This window comes from Trachypithecus francoisi, unplaced genomic scaffold (genome assembly GCF_009764315.1).
Source record: "Trachypithecus francoisi isolate TF-2019V2 unplaced genomic scaffold, Tfra_2.0 Lachesis_group3, whole genome shotgun sequence".
Taxonomy (NCBI): domain Eukaryota; kingdom Metazoa; phylum Chordata; class Mammalia; order Primates; family Cercopithecidae; genus Trachypithecus; species Trachypithecus francoisi.
Window position 1 is genome coordinate 100,729,924 of NW_022681468.1, and position 16,067 is coordinate 100,745,990.

Here is a 16,067-nt window from a genome sequence, read left to right on the forward strand (position 1 = left end):
CACCACGAGACAGCCTTTACCAGAAAATTCAGCACCCTTGGCCCAATCTCTGTTTCTTCACCTCCCACTGTCTCTGACCCTCCTCCCTTTGGTGAATCATGACCTCCACGTGGCTAAACCTAAGGGGCACCTCATCTGGTAGAGTTCCTATCAGACTTCTGGACAGCAACCTGCACTCCGACTAAGCCCTTTGTCCTGCCTCCTTCACAGTCTCTCCTACTTGCATTTATGATCTTGGCCATCTTCTTTTCCTTACTCTACAGTTTTCCTGGGTTGTCTCATCCCGCTATGGCATTGATTGGCATCTCTACATTTGGGGAATGATGCTAAGGCATTTAGCTTCTATGTCCTTGATTACTAGTAAGATTAAATATCATTTCAGTTTTTGAGCTTTTGAAATTCTTCTGTTATAAAGTCAGGGTGGAAGCAGAGTAGATAATGGGTATTAGACAGATTCGAATCCACTTTCTGGCTCCTGTGGGGCTCTGGCCCCCAGAGGCTCTTCTGATTCTCCACGCTCTGGGCACCTGTGTCCACTGCTGCTGCACTTTCATCGCCCCTCCCTTCCCACCATGGTCCCTACACCTTCAGTCTACTGAGGAAACACAGCATCTCATCACCTTCATTTCCCCAGCACTGGGCACTCCCTCCCTACCTCCCACCCAGTGGACAGGGATAGGTGTCAGCATGCTCCCACCTCCTCAGCGCCTCCAGGGATATTGTTCCACCACCCCCATTTGACAGCCCTGCTCTTTTGAAGTGCGTACAATCTATTACTTCCGCCTTCCTGAACTCCTGGTCTGCTTCCTACACTATGGGCCACTCCACCTTGTTTAGGGACTTTGAACCTCATAGACTTCTCTATCCTTTTCCCTGACATGCTCTTCTAGGCTTCAGCATCAAGGTAAGTTTCTTTGTCCACATAACTACTTGACTTAAACCTCAGTGACTTATAGTTCGACTATTTTAGACACCCATGTGCCTCACTTCCTCTCCTGTGAATGAGCTCTCTCTTGAATCTCTAACTCTGAAGTTCCTGTTGACCGCAGCTGTCTACACACCCACCTCCCTTTGTCCATCCCATCTGTGGAGCCTGCTCTTTATCCTTGGTGTGACTGCAAGTTTTTTTTCTTTTTTGAGACCCAGTTTCACTCTTGTTGCCCAGGCTGGAGTGCAATGGTACGATCTCAGCTTACTGCAACCTCTGCCTTCTCGGTTCAAGCGATTCTCCTGCCTCAGCCTCCCGAGTAGCTGGGATTACAGGCACCTGCCACCATGACCGGCTAATTTTTTGTATTTTTAGCAGAGATGGGTTTTCTCCATGTTGGTCATATTGGTCTCGAACTCTCGACCTCAGGTGATCTGCCTGCCTCGGCCTCCCAAAGTGTTGGGATCACAGACGTGAGCCACTGTGCCTGGCCTGACTGCAAGTTTTAATGACCCCTTCCTTTCCCTGTAATCCTCTGGTAAGCTATTCTCTCCATCCAGTCTCCCTATCCAGTTCAAACTGCGTGACCCACCATGCCAACTCAGTGGGAACCGGGAACCTGATGACCTCTCACCCCTCAGCCTTGCATGTGTTCTGAGCTCCTGAGGATGCTCATTCGCCCATGGTTCTTCTTGCACGCCTTCTCCTCCACAAAGACTTCCCTTCTGGCCCTGAAGCTGAGGGGATGGGTCTTTCACTCCAACGCCAATACCATTTGTGCCTCTTTTATGGAACTCCATTCTAACTCAGCCACATACCTGTCCTGCCTCCTCAGAGTGTGAGCTCCAGAGTATGGACAGCTCCAGCTCCGTTCTCCCAGTGCCCGGCCTCCATGTTTGTGGCTAGCTCATGTTGGCTTAATTTGGTGATTGGATAATTTCTGCTTTGGCAAGAGATAGCTTCATCACCTTGGGCTGATAGTACTCAGATTTAAAAAGCAATGTGTCTTTCCAGAACAGAAGAAAATGAGTAGAGAAAAAGAGTAAAGCCCAGCAGTAAGGTATATATGCATTTTTTTTTTTTTTAAAGAGACATGTCAGAGCCAGGTTGCAGGCAAATACAGTTGGGAAATGCTTTCTCCCAAGGTGCCAGTGAAATTCTGCTAGCATTCAGGGACTCTAGTGGTAAACAGGCTTATTTTGGCAGTGACCGTACATCTCGTTGTCAGGTGATAGCCTTGGCAGAAAGATGTGAAAACATCACGTCTATGCTGAAAGGAAAGAAATTGCATTTTTTTTGCTGGTGTAGGAGGATAGGCTTTCCTTATGTAGCCAGTCCTGTGCAGCCAGCTTTAGAAGCAAAACTGCAGATGCACCCATAGCAATAATCTGAGGCTGTGCTGCCAGAAGACAACAAAGTGTGTCACACAAGCTGATACCAACACCCTGCTTGTACAAATACTTGGGACCCACATGGTGGGCTTTGCATCTTTCCACCTGTGGGAAGTGCAAGCACACATTCCACCTGTTTCCTCAGGAAGGAGAGACCTGCTGCTGAGAGGGGCTGCGGCAGCAGGGACAGGGCAGTCCGGCATTTTAGGTAAATAATCACCGCCTAGATTGGTCAGCGTTCGGTGAAGGTGTCTTTTTCTCTCACAGGGGTGGGAGGGTCAGTCTTTTAGAGGCCAAGACAAGTGATTAAGAGACAGTACAGTTTAAGACAGCACCAGCTTTATTGGCCTATCAGAGCCTGGAAACAACACTGTGCACTGAGAGCTCACAATAAAGGAACGTGCATTTTCTAGTGCACAGTCAACAAGGTGGCCTCCCTTGTTGGTCCTGGGGTCGCGCCAGACATCCATTTCCTCCGGGCCCAAGAACCATTGATCCTTAAGGGTCCTCTGTCCTGTCTGCGCATGTAGGCTCTGCTGGGCAGGATCTTCCTTTCCAAAGCCCTCGTGTGAGTAAAATGACATTTTTGAAACAATGGTGTGTGGATCAGGTGCAGTGGCTCACGCCTGTTATCCCAGCACTTTGGGAGACCGAGGTGGGAGGATTGCTTGAGACCAGGAGTTCAAGACCAGCCTGGGCGACATGGCAAGACACTGTCTCTACAAAAAATACAAAAATTATCTGGGTGTGGTAGCATGTGCCTGTAGTCCCAGATACTCAGGAGGCTGAAGCTGGAGGATCGCTTGAGCCCAGAAGTTTGAGACTGCAGTGAGCCATGGTTGTACCACTGCAATCCAGCCTGGGTGACAGAGCGAGACTCAAAAACCAAAACCAAAATAAAAACCTATGGTGTATGGAGAACTTTTAGGAGCCACAGAAGCCTCCTGTGCTTGCTATCCTCCAGGTGCCCCTCCAGATCACTCTGCAGCCTGGGAGGCTGAGCCTCCAAGTACCACAACACTGAGTTCCCTTCCTTTTGGGATCAGCCAAGGGGGACCCCAGCAAGGGACTATAGGGTGGGAACAGTCAGGCATTTCTTCCCTCTCCCTCAGGCCATGGTTTTGGCAGAGCTGTACTCTGCTGCTGTGGCAGCTCCTGCCAGGTTCTAGGAACTGTTCTTCCCCTGCCTCTTCTAGCCTAGGGTGGCAGCTGCTTTGTACTCCACCTTATTTCCTTAACCTTGCCCACGCCTCTGCAAAGAGCTTTCATTGAGCTTTTCTCTTAAATCTTGTGAGCTTTTCCTGCTCAGGCCCTGACTGATGAACTGTCTGATTGCTATGGGCCCTCTGTCCACCAAACCGTATCAAATCACAAAGTGTAATTTTTATTTTTTAATTTTTTTGAGATGGAGTCTTGCTCTGTTGCCAGGCTGGAGTGCAGTGGCGCAGTCTTGGCTCACTGCAACCTCCGCCTTCTGGGTTTAAGCGATTCTCCTGCCTCAGCCTCCCAAGTAACTGGGATTATAGGCACCATGCCCAGCTAATTTTTGTATTTTTAGTAGAGATGGGGTTTCACCATGTTGGCCAGGCTGGTCTTGAACTCCTGACCTCATGATCCACCCGCCTTGGCCTCCCAAAGTGCTGGGATTACAGGCGTGAGCCACCGCGCCCGGCACAAAGTGCAATTTTCAAACGCACCATGTTTTTATGCATTGTGTTTATACGTAGTTTTGTGGTGAAACGGTCTAATTCCTTCCAACAGTGGCTTTGATCCAAGAAGCCTCCGGTTGGGCTTCTTTGGTCACTGGTCACAAGATGACCTTCATAGGTCCTGCTAAAGATTAAAGAGAAGGCAGTAGGGAGGCATTTTTCCTTCTAAATTCAGGTCTTGGTTCATGATCTTCCTCCTTTCTTTGCCCTAACACAGCCTCTTGCCTATTTAAGGGGCATCTGTGTCTTTTCCTATACTGAGTTCAGGCAGATCACAGTGCTTAGCTGGCTGGACACAGAAGTAAAACCCCACAGTGCCTTCCCCTTCTGGTCAGCAGGCCCTTCCTGCACTCATCTGGGAGGAACAGTGCTTTTGCGTACTTGACCACTCCTTCTCAGCTTCTGGTGATACTCTTACCTTTGGTCTTCCCTGCCTGTGGAAGAGGGGCCTCTCTGGTCGTGTCTCTAGAGCCCCCTCCTTTGGCTTCTGTGCCGTATCCAGGAACCCTAGCGCCCCAGCAGAGGAGCAGTCAGTCCTGCCTGGGGGTCCTGAGTTGCGCCCCACTGCCAGCACTACCCAGGTTCCTTATCAACTTGCTTTCTGCACTTCTAGATTTAGGCTCTACTCAAGCCCATCCTGCCATCCACCCTATTTTCTAGAGAATCATCAGGTTTTTTTTTTTTTTTTTTGAGACAGAGTCTCGCTGTCACCTGGGCTTGAGTGCAGTGGCACGATGTCAGCTCACTGCAGCCTCCTCCTACTGGGTTCAAGCGATTTTCATGCCTCAGCCTCCAGAGTAGCTGGGATTACAGGCACACGCCACCATGCCTGGTTAATTTTTGTATTTTTTGGTAGAGATGGGGCTTCACTATGTTGCCCAGGCTGGTCTCAAACTGGACTCAAGTGATTCACCCGCCTTGGCCTCCCAAAGTGCTGGGGTTACAGGTGTGAGCCACCGCTCCTGGCCAAGAATCATGTTTTACACAACTCTACCCTCCCCGCTTTTAGGGCACTCTCTTGTTAGTGCTGGGACTGCTGAAGCCCATGGAGTGTAAACGATGACTGCCATTTTAGTGTGGGGAGTCTGACTGTCCACTTGTAGAAAATCCTGTGTTTAGGGCTAACTTTAAACATGCCCATAATGGTGAAATCTATCAGAATCCAGAGGTAGGTGGCAAAAAGCTCTCAATCTGGGCCAAATTACAAGTCATTAATAAGAAAAGTTACTAGGATTAGCTCTGGAAATCTTGGGTAAGGGGCTAGAAAAGAAATATCTGAAACCAAAGGTGTCTGGTAAATAGCAACTCACATTTACATTTTAACCCTTTCATCCAAGGTCTCACCTCTAATCACACTCTCTTTTTCAGGAGGAAGTAGGAATTATGTAACTCTGAAACAAAAATCTCAAAATTACGACAGATGGTACAGATATTTATTTTCTCTGAGCAGAGGCTGGGCCTAGGCCACGGCTGCCCCTGTAGCTCCCCTCTTGTAAGAGATGCAAAGCTTACTTCTGGGCACACCCATCTCCAGCTGGAGATGCAAGCAAAGGCCACTGTGTAAGGAGGCAAAGCTCTCCCTTACTGTTTGAAGGATCTCTAACAAGCATATTCTGGAGAGAGCTCTGACAGGGAGCATTTTACAAGGTCCCACTGGAGCTGAGTCTTGAGGTCAGGTCCAAGTGCAGGCTTCCTTCCCATTACAGCCTCCGAGCCTTCCTGGGGCGGCAGCCGTTGTGCGGGATTGGGGTGTTGTCTGTGATTGAGATCACTTCCAGGCCCCCCATGGTCAGTCCGTGGATGGCAGACTGGAAGGAGCAGAAAGAAAAGTAGAATGGCATGGTCCCAGAAATGATGATCCAGTGTTTCCAGGCAGGGTTCGGAGAGGGACAGGGTCAGGTAGAGAAGGGAAGGGAGGGGTGAGATGCCCACTGGCTTTGATACCTATAATCCCAATCCTATTCTACTCTCACAAACGTCTCCACCCAAACCCTTTAGCCAGGTTTTCACTGTCCCCCTCTCAAATCATACCCACCACTTTCCACGTTGTGCTTTACAGTCTGAACAAAGACTTCCTGTAGATCTTGGCACACCTTGGGTATCATACTTCTGTAGCTTACTTAGGCAGTTTTCTCTGCCTGCAATGTCCCCCACCACCCGCTGTGCCTCCACCTCCCTAATACCTCATTATTCCTGCAAAGTCAGAGAGATGTCACCTCTTTGAGGAAGCTAAAGATTATCTGTGCTAACGATCATCAGGAAAGATTATCCTTGCTAGGTACAGGATCCCCTGATGGGCTCCCAGCACTCTGGCACATGCTTTACCACTGCACTCGCCAGTCTGTCCTGAGGCATTTGTGACAGTTCCCCCAGGAACCACCTTCAAATTCCCAGTGCGTGGCACACAGCAGGCACTCAGTGAGTGTCTGATGAATTATACTAAGTGATCTAGGCTTGCTCTGAGGGGCTTAGTCGATTATAGAAACAACAGACGGGAACTTCAAGCAAACATGGAAATCCACTAAAGGGTGTTTTCTAATCTCTCTGTACTCTGCTCTCAAGCCCCAGATTCTCACTTACTAGGAGGCACACACACTACGGAAATCACTGTAGCTTACCAAGCGTCCTGGCCCCAGGCCTTTCACCACAACTCGGATATGGGTCACACCCTTTTGTGTAGCTTTCTGCAGAGAAGCAATGAGTGGTTAGTGCCCCGGAGAGAGAACTACTGCATCCAAATCTCTTGTTACTGCCTCCTAGAGCAAGGGGGGGTATGAGCTCAGGGAAAGGGCACCCAGAGAAGTAAACAGGGAGGCAAAGGAAAGATGGCTATAGTGGAGGACGAGCGCCAGCAGAGAATACAGAATTTGGCAGGTTGCAGAATTCACGTGACTGTGATCTGTTTAGCCTAGGACAGCACTGCCACCTAATGGAGATTTCTAAATATTGCTCAGGTTTTTCTCAGGTGGGCACATGCAGAATTTCAGACCATGAGGCACCACCCTAGGCTTCAAGGCTGAACCTAAATACCCACTTCAAAAGTATTGTTTAAAATCTCTAAGTAGTTATAGTTGAAATTTTCTTTCTTGATAATAAAGGAAGTTCATTAAAAAAATGGGAAAATACACAGAACTCACTCATGACCCACCATGCAGAAGCCACTGTGAACACTGACGTACTTCTTTTCATAGTATATGATCCGTCCATGGTTGGGCATTTACAGCATTTTGATTTCTGATGATAGTACATGCAATCAATATTTTGGGGTGCCTTGCCTTGTTTGAAGGTCAAGGTTTTCCTTCAGGAAATACATCTGGTTTGGCAGTCTGAACATTTGTAAGGCCTGTGCTATAGTAGAAATTGTGCAGGCTTTGGTCCCAGACCAATCTGGGTTCCGATGAGTGAACTGAATCGGTGCATGGCTCTGGGCAAGTCACACACTCTGAATCTCAAATGGCTTATGAAAATGTGGGTAATTCTGAGGGTCTTTGAAGATTCAAGATAATAAATGTAAAGTGTCTGGCACATGTAGATGCTCAATAACTATACCAATAGCAGCACCTTGCCAATTTGCTTCTAAAAAAGGTCTACAACAGTTCATACTGGAACTGGTATCGTATGAGTCCTCACGATACTATATCCTCTCCAAATAGACTATCGTATCTCCCCCAACCCCAAACCATGGGTCTTTATTTTTATTTTTTTTCTTGAGATGGAGTCTGGCTGTCACCAGGCTGGAGTATAGTGGCGTGATCTCGACTCACTGCAACCTCCGCTTCCCGGGTTCAAGTGATTCTCAGCCTCCTGAGTACCTGCGACTACAGGCGCGCACCACCATATCCAGCTAATTTTTCTATTTTTAGTAGAGACGGGGTTTCACCATGTTGGCCAGGATGGTCTCGATCTCTTCGCCTGCCTTGGCCTCCCAAAGTGCTGGGATTACAACTGTGAGCCACCGCGCCCGGCCTATTTTTAATTTTTTTTTGGAGATAGGGTCTCTCTGTTGCCCAGGGTGAGATCATAGCTCACTGCAGCCTCAAGCTCTTGGGCTCAAGCCACCCAGCCTCAGCCTCCCAAGTAGCTGGAACTACAGGCAGGTGCCACCCCACCTGGCTAATGGTTTTTAAATTGAGGGGTCTTTGGTTCTCAAGCCTTTGGTATCTTGGCTCTTACATCCTAGAATGAACGAATAGGGGCTTCACCTCTAATGAAGCTGAGAGAAAGAAAAAAGAGGAGTCTTTCACATAAACCTTTTCAAACCAGTGCCCCAATGTCAGGGCATCTAAGCTGCCATGACAAACCCTTGCTTCTGAATGGGTAGTATAATGAGGATTCTCCACTCAGTGATGAGCTATGCAGAAAGCAAACACACACTACAGAGGGAAGCCGAAGGAACACACACTTACCGCCGCTGCGGCTATGCCTGCTGTCTGTGCTGCGATGCCTGTGCCCTTCTTGGCATTCTTAAATCCCTCTGTGCCACAGGAAGCACGGGCAAGGGGCTCATTACTGGCAGAGACTACCTGGATCTGTGTGCTGAGAAAAGCAGAAGAAACACACAGGATACAACTCTTCTTTAGGGAAATAAGAGAGAGCTAATCTATGCCCCTAGAAGCCTGGGTGAGAAAGAAAAAGGAATTCAGTTGCTTCTACTTTGAGCTTATCAGATGAACATGTTTTGAACTCCTACAAGAAGTATCAGGAAAGGTCAGAATTCTCCCCTAAACCTGACTGAAAACTGGTAAGTCACATAATCTAAAGGGCGCTCCATAATCTGAGAGTAGTTATAAGCATCACCCAGAAAATGACTTTATTGGGGAAAGTTTTAAATATACACAAAAGTGAAGAGAAAAACATATGAAATCTGATGGACCCATCAACCAGCTTCAATTGTCAACTCATATCCAATTCAGTTTCATTTATAAACCTTGTTCCCACCCCACTCCCCTCACCAATGGATTATTTTGAAGCAAATCCCAGACCTATCGTTTCGTCTGTAAATATTTCAGTGTATAGCTCTAAAAGGACTCTTAAAAAAATATTAGCAACATTACCATATTGGATGCTTTTTTTTTTTTTTTGAGACGGAATTTTGCTCTTGTTGCCCAGGCTGGAGTGCAATGGCATGATCTTGGCTCACAGCAACCTCTGCCTCCCGGGTTCAAGCGATTCTTCTGCCTCAGCCTCCAGAGTAGCTGGGATTACAGGCATGCGCCACCACACCCGGCTAATTTTGTATTTTTAGTAGAGACAGGGTTTCTCCATGTTGGTCAGACCGGTCTTGAACTCCCGACCTTAGGTGATCTCCCCGCCTTGGCCTCCCAAAGTGCTGGGATTACAGGCATGAGCCACTGTGCCCGGCCTCATATTGGATACTTTTGATGCTTATGACACTGTATTTCATGATCAAAAATTATTTTAAACAAGTAAAACTTTTCTCTTTTTTTAAATTTTTTTTGTGAGACAGGGTCTCACTCTGTTGCCCAGGCTGGAAGTGTAGTGGCATGATCACAGGTCACTGCAGCCTCCAACTCCTGGGCTCAAGCCATCCTCCCACCTCAGCCTCCCGAGTAGCTGGGACTACAGGTGCATGTCACCACGCCCAGCTAATTTTTGTATTTTTGTAGAGACTGGGTCTCACTATGTTCCCCAGGCTGGTCTTAAATTCCTGGCCTCAAGTGATCCTCCCAAAGCTGGGATTATAGGTGTGAGCCACTGCATCCACCCACACCTTTTTCCTAATCGTCTCTAATAAGTTAACTTATTAATACAATTAAGATTATGCCTTAAGAAATCCTCAGATATGCTTTCGATTTCCCCTTTAGTCATCATCATCCTATTTCTGGTCTGGAGAGCTCTGAGAGCTCACAGAAGGAGGCAGGAGAAGTGACTAAAGGGGAGGCCCGCTGGAGTCAGCCCTGAGCTTGGGTCATCCGCTTGTTATCCTGGCTATGGCTCTGCCATTCCCCCTACCAGAGTTTCTAGAGTTTTCCATACTGAATAGATGCATAATTGCTTGTCTCTGTGACAGCCTAAACAGTGCTGTACAGAGTAGACCATAGACACTTAAATGCAGAGTTAGCCTATGTCCTTATTAGCCTGAAAGGGGGAAAAAAAGGAAATCCAGTTGCTGTCACTTTACGTTTATCTGACAAATGCTGAAATGAATCCTAGAGCATTTCATCTGTGCCACACAATTTAGCCCATGACTCTAGTCTCTTGTGCTGGTCTCTAAATTGCTGGGTGGGTTGGCTGTGACCAAATACTGATCTCATTTCCAAGTGGGGGCCAACCTGCAAAGTTGTCACTAATACCAGAAATGCTTCTGTTGCCAGCATATGTTTAGGAATTCCCTTGGCACTGTCCCCGTCCGTAAGCCACACAAGAACACTAGTCTTGTCACTTTAAACTCACCATCCACATTTAGCTCTACAAGGCGGAGGCCAGTGCACAGTGGCCCACAGTAAGGACAATATCTATTTACACGTTTAGATTCTGGTTAGTGTATTAATAAATCATATTAATATCTTGAATCATATTTCTTTTAATTTATATATCATCCATTCCCTATCAGCAACACTTAATAAACACCTTCATGGTGGGACCATATGCCCCTAATACACTTCTTCCAACTATTGAGCAAAACTATTCTCAAGGAAAGCAAAGAAATCTTGTAACTAGGAAATGCCCACCCTATTTCACATTTTGACGAAACTGAATAAGCTTTGTAAAGACAGCAGGTGGTTCCTCAAATGAGGAGGAAGATGCTGCTGTACACTGGTGCCCTCATGCAGCACTTAGCACCCTCACTTCTACCCCAGGGTATTCAGGGCCAAGCTTGACTTTCCCTTTGAAGCAGAAAGAATCTCATGCTAGAATGGCCCAGTGTTTCCCTTCCCACTTACTTGTTGTAGGATGCTTTAATGTGTGCGATTGGGATCTCCTCAAATTTCTTTCCCGCCCACCTCAGAGAGCTCTCCTCTCCTGGAATGGGAGGGTAAATGCTGCAATTAGAAGAAAGATTTTATTTAAAATTGTCTCAACTTTTTAAAAGTCAAAGAAATACAACACATGGTTAAAAAACAACAGCTCTCTGCCCTCTGCTGCTTCTGAAGTGGCTGCCCCCACCATTCCTTTTCAGTCCTTCTGGTGCCACCACTTCATCTGTGACTACTGTGCTTGTGAGGCTGTTTCTTGACTTGTTGACTTCAGACACATCTAGGGACTTTCTGCTATGAGAAGATATTTTAATTCATACTCCCCATCTTCCTTGTCCCTGCTAGTATACCCATATCGTTATTTTCAGATCTTTTGTAGGTTCCTCTTCTCACAATTTAAAAAATACAGTCAAACCTGTTTCTTGTTTCATCAACCATAGACAATATCTGGACTCTACTTTATAAAAAATGAGACAAAAATAATACTCATATCATTACCATTAAAAAAAATCCAGAATCCCCTGGGATAAAGGACAGCAAACTTTTTCTGTAAAGGGCCAGATAGTAAATATATTAGGCTTTGCGGGCCAACAGGTCTCTGTCCCAATTACTGAACTCTTCCACTATATCCCAAAAACAGGTATAGACAACAGTAAATTAATAGGCTGTGTTCCAATAAAACTTTACTTAGAAAAACAGGCAACTGGCCAGATTTGCCCAGTGAACCAGTTTGCCAATCTCTACCCTAGACCAGTGGTTTTCAATGCAGGCTGAACATCAGTCAGCTGTGAAGCATACAGATGTTTAAGCTTCACCCTGGACTTCTGATTGGGGTCTGGAAATCTATGTTTCAAATGTCCCAATAGAATCAGATGTGAACACATTGTCTTGCGTTCAAGATCTTCCACTGTCTTAGTCCAAGCTGTTTTCTGGCTATTTCTAGCTAAAGTACTCTTTATTTTCAGATGGCAAAAATTAGGTACCAATAGGGAAATAGGGTTAGTAAGAGAAGCCAAGTCTTGGACCTAGGAGATCTGTCTCAGTCTAGAGCTTTCCTCACCAAGCTGTGATTTTTTTTTTTTTTTTTTTTTTTGAGACGGAGTCTCGCTCTGTCGCCTGGGCTGGATCTCAGCTCACTGCAAGCTCCGCCTCCCGGGTTTACGTCATTCTCCTGCCTCAGCCTCCCGAAGCTGTGATTTTAAAAATTTGAACACACACAACCGTCCTTCAGCAATGGAGCTGGAAATAAACTTGCTGTTCCACTAGGCCTACACACATAAATCAGATTCATGTTTGTACCCACCACAGCCACTTGAAATACAATAGATTCCATTTTAGAAATTATATTATAATCTGAGGGTTACTCTCACCCCAGCCCTACCTGCTTTTCTAGAGGTATTTTAAAAGGCAAAACAAAAACACACTGGTATTCAAGGTTACAAGTATATTCTTTCCTGTGGGTTTGACCTTATAAGTGATTAGAACTGCCTGGCAATAGTACAGCACATCCCCAGTTCAATTATCCTTCCATTCTCCTAGATGACTCTTTTATACCTTCTTTTGTCTCCCCTAACCTCCAACTCCCTGCTTCCTCATTGCTGAGTGGATGACCTCCACGGGTGAATAGAAGCAATCAGACTTTCTTCCAGCTCCCGCTACCGAACATCTGTGCCCACAGCCTTTGTGCTCTCTCCTGTTACAGTGCTCCACTTGTGTATTAGCCCCTGAAGGACACTGTTCCCACAATGTCCCCACTCCAGTATCACTTGTTTTTTCCCCTGTATACTGCACTACTCCCAATGGCAAAACATATTGTTATGTTCCAAACTGAAAAAATAACAAAACAACCCTCCAAAACCTCTTGAACCCACCTCCTGGGAGCTACTGTCCATTTCTCTATTCCCTTAGAGCAGAGCCCTCTTAAGGAACTTTAAGGTACTGACTATACTTGCTGTTTCTTCCTGTCCTCTGCCTCTCTTCTCCCTGAACCCATTTCAATCAGATATGAGCCCCTACCATTCCACCAAAAATGCTTTAATCTGACTAACTCCACATTGCTAAATACAATACACAATTCTGTTATTGATCTAGCAACCTATCACATCAGCAGCATTTGACACAGTGATCTCCCCACTTTGAGCCAAATTAAAAAACAAATGATCTCTCTTGGTTTTCCTATTATCCCTCTGGAAGTTCCTTGTCTCTTCTGATGGTTCTTCCTAGTCTCCCAAATCTCTAAATGTGAGAGTGCTCCAGGGTTCAATCCTTGAACCTCTTCTCTTCATCTACATTTACGCTATTAATGATTTTGTCATCTCATGGTTTAAATATCTCTATGATGTCTCCCAACTGTATCTCTCTAGCTAAAATCTGTCCCTTGAACTCCATTTCTTTTCTTTTCTTTTTTTTTTTTTTTGAGATGGAGTCTCGCCGAGGTTGGAGTGCAGTGGCACGATCTTGGCTCACTACAACCTCCACCTCCCAGGTTCAAGCGATTCTCCTGCCTCAGTGTCCTGGGTAGTTGGGATTACAGACTCGCGCCACCACACCTGGCTAATTTTTGTATTTTTAGTAGAGATGGGGTTTCACCATGTTGGTCAGGCTGGTCTCAAACTCCTGACCTGGTGATCTGCCTGCTTCGGTCTCCCAAAGTGCTGGGATTATAGATGTGAGCCACCACACCCGGCCCTGGAGCTCCATTTCTAATGGTCTACATTGTATCTCCACTTGAATGTTTATTAAGCATCTCAACAACCCCCATCCAAGATGCAGTCTTCCCCATCTTAATGACAACTCCATCTTTCCAGTTGTTTAGCCCAAAAAATTTTGGAGTCTTCCTTCGCTCCTCTCTTTTTCTCACACTGTATATTATTAACAAATCCTGCTTGTTCTACCTTCAAAATATGTCAGACCATTTATAATACCTCCATGGCAATAACCATGATTCAAGCCACCATCATTTCTTGTCTAGATTATTTCAATAGTCTTCTAACTGCTTAGAGGACTCTTCCCAGCTTCCATTCTTGCTCTCCTATGGTTTAATATCAACACAGCAGCCAAAGGGCTTACAAGATCTTGTCAGCAAGATCATGTCAACCCTTTATTCAGCAATTTCCATTGGCTTCCCATCTCATTCAGAGTAAAAGCTGAAGTCCTCACAGTGGCCGACAAGGTCCTACAGAATGTGGCTATGCAGGCCTGCTGGACCCCCATCTCCCCTTTCCAACCGTTATACTCCTACATTTTACTTGTTTTCTATTTACTGTCTTCTACCCACTGGAATTTAAGTTTTATGAGGGCAGGGCTTTTTGTCTGTTTGGTCAGGGATATATCCCCAATACTCTGAACAGTGCCTGGCATTAAGAAATGACTACAACAGAATCTTGGTTTAGATCCTTTCAGCAGCTCCTCACTGCCTTCAGTGGAGACAGTGTAAAAGCTCCAGTGTGACAGACAAGACCCTTGACATTCTGATTCCTTCTTATCTTGTTGGCCTCATCTGCCATCACATACACACCTGAACACACCATGATTTTCATACCACATGCCTTTACACAGATGGTTACCTTTGTCTCCAGTGACCCACTTCAACTTGTCCAGATGAACTCCCATTCGCTTCTGAGCTCCATGTTCTTTTCTCCGTGGTCTTGCCTGATTTCCTCAGGAATGAGACACTTATTCTGTTTTTTTTTGTTTTTTTCTTTTGAGACAGAGTCTCAATCTGTCACCCAGGCTGGAGTACAGTGGTGTGTACTTGACTCACTGCAACCTCCGCCCCCCGGGTTCATGCGATTCTCCTGCCTCAGCCTCCTGAGTGGCTGGGATTACAGGTGCCAGCCATCACGCCTGGCTAGTTTTTGTATTTTTAGTGGAGATGGGGTTTTGCCATGTTGGCCAGGCTAATCTCGATCTCCCAACCTCAAGTGATTCGCCCACCTTGGTCTCCTAAAGTGCTGGGATTAAAGGCATGAGCTACTGCACCCGGCCAGGAGTTAGGCACTTACGTTTTCATACTTCCAAAGAATGCTTACCTCTGTTATACTATTGAGCAAATTATGGTGAAAATATTTGCATGTATGTCTTCCCTCAAAGACTATGAACTACCTGTGGGGAGGAATGATCTTTTGTATCTGTATTCACGGCACCTAGCATGGTGTCTCACTCATAGTAGATTCTTGGTAAATGTTTGCTAAATGGATGTGAAGTTAAGTGGATGTGTACAGAGCACACAGAGGTGGTGGCACTGGTGGGAAGCAAGATGCCAGTTCCTAGGGCTAAGCACAAAACACACCCTGGACCATCTGTAAGATGTGCAGGAGCATCTGTTCCATCGCTAGCGCCCTCCACCTCCCCATTTTGTGTTGGAGGCAGGGAAGGTTGTTAGTCTGAAAAGATCTCCATCTCAGAAGGAAAGAACGCTGATACATGTTATGGACATCTCACATTCACTCATCGATTTAACGAATGTTCACTGAACGTTTACTCTGTACCACGGCTCATCTGATTCTCACCACCTCTCTCAGCATTATCCGCATTTTTAGATGAGAAGGCTGAGGCTCAGATTTATTTGCAGAAGGTCCCACGGATAGCAAGTGACAGAGCTGAAAATTCACTGGTTCTGACTCTGGAGGGTGTCGGGCAAGAGGCAGGGGTTGCGGGTCTCCAGAGGGCTGGTCCAAGTGGGGCTCACCTGAACCTGGTGTGGCTGGGAGCCGCCGCCTTCTCTTCAACTTTCTGCTTGGCTGCAGCGTCTTGGAGCTGCCGGGCGTCTGTGTGGATTGTCCGGGCTGGCGTCCTGGCCACGACCCTGCCGGGAAGAAAAGCTCGGTGAGGACCACGACCTAACGGTCACTGGGGCCCGGGTGGCTCAAGGGACACGAGTAGGAGCATAGCCCTGGAGGTGGCGGTGGGCTCGAGAGGACAGTCATTTGTTACCGGGTTGTCTGGGGCCAAGTCCAGGACCGCAAGAACCACGACCCCACGTTTCTTACAGCCTGCATGACTTGAATTGACCCCAGTCAGCTTCCGTCGGCAGCGTCAGTCATAGCTGCGCCGGCGCCGGTACCATGAGTGTCGGGGAGGAGACAGAAGGGAAAGTCAT

General features: G+C 46.6%; 1 protein-coding gene across 1 annotated transcript; it reads right to left on the reverse strand.

Annotated features, from left to right (window-relative positions):
• Positions 1 to 5,439: 5,439 nt before the first annotated feature.
• On the reverse strand, positions 5,440 to 16,052 carry MRPS11 (mitochondrial ribosomal protein S11). Its single transcript, XM_033189101.1, has 6 exons — positions 15,902 to 16,052; positions 15,657 to 15,773; positions 10,934 to 11,032; positions 8,435 to 8,564; positions 6,647 to 6,712; positions 5,440 to 5,836 (listed from the first exon to the last, which is right to left on the reverse strand). Exons 1-6 carry the CDS (start codon positions 15,964 to 15,966, stop codon positions 5,729 to 5,731), a joined length of 585 nt encoding a protein of 194 aa, XP_033044992.1. The 5' UTR covers positions 15,967 to 16,052; the 3' UTR covers positions 5,440 to 5,728.
• Between the last annotated feature and the right edge of the window lie 15 nt (positions 16,053 to 16,067).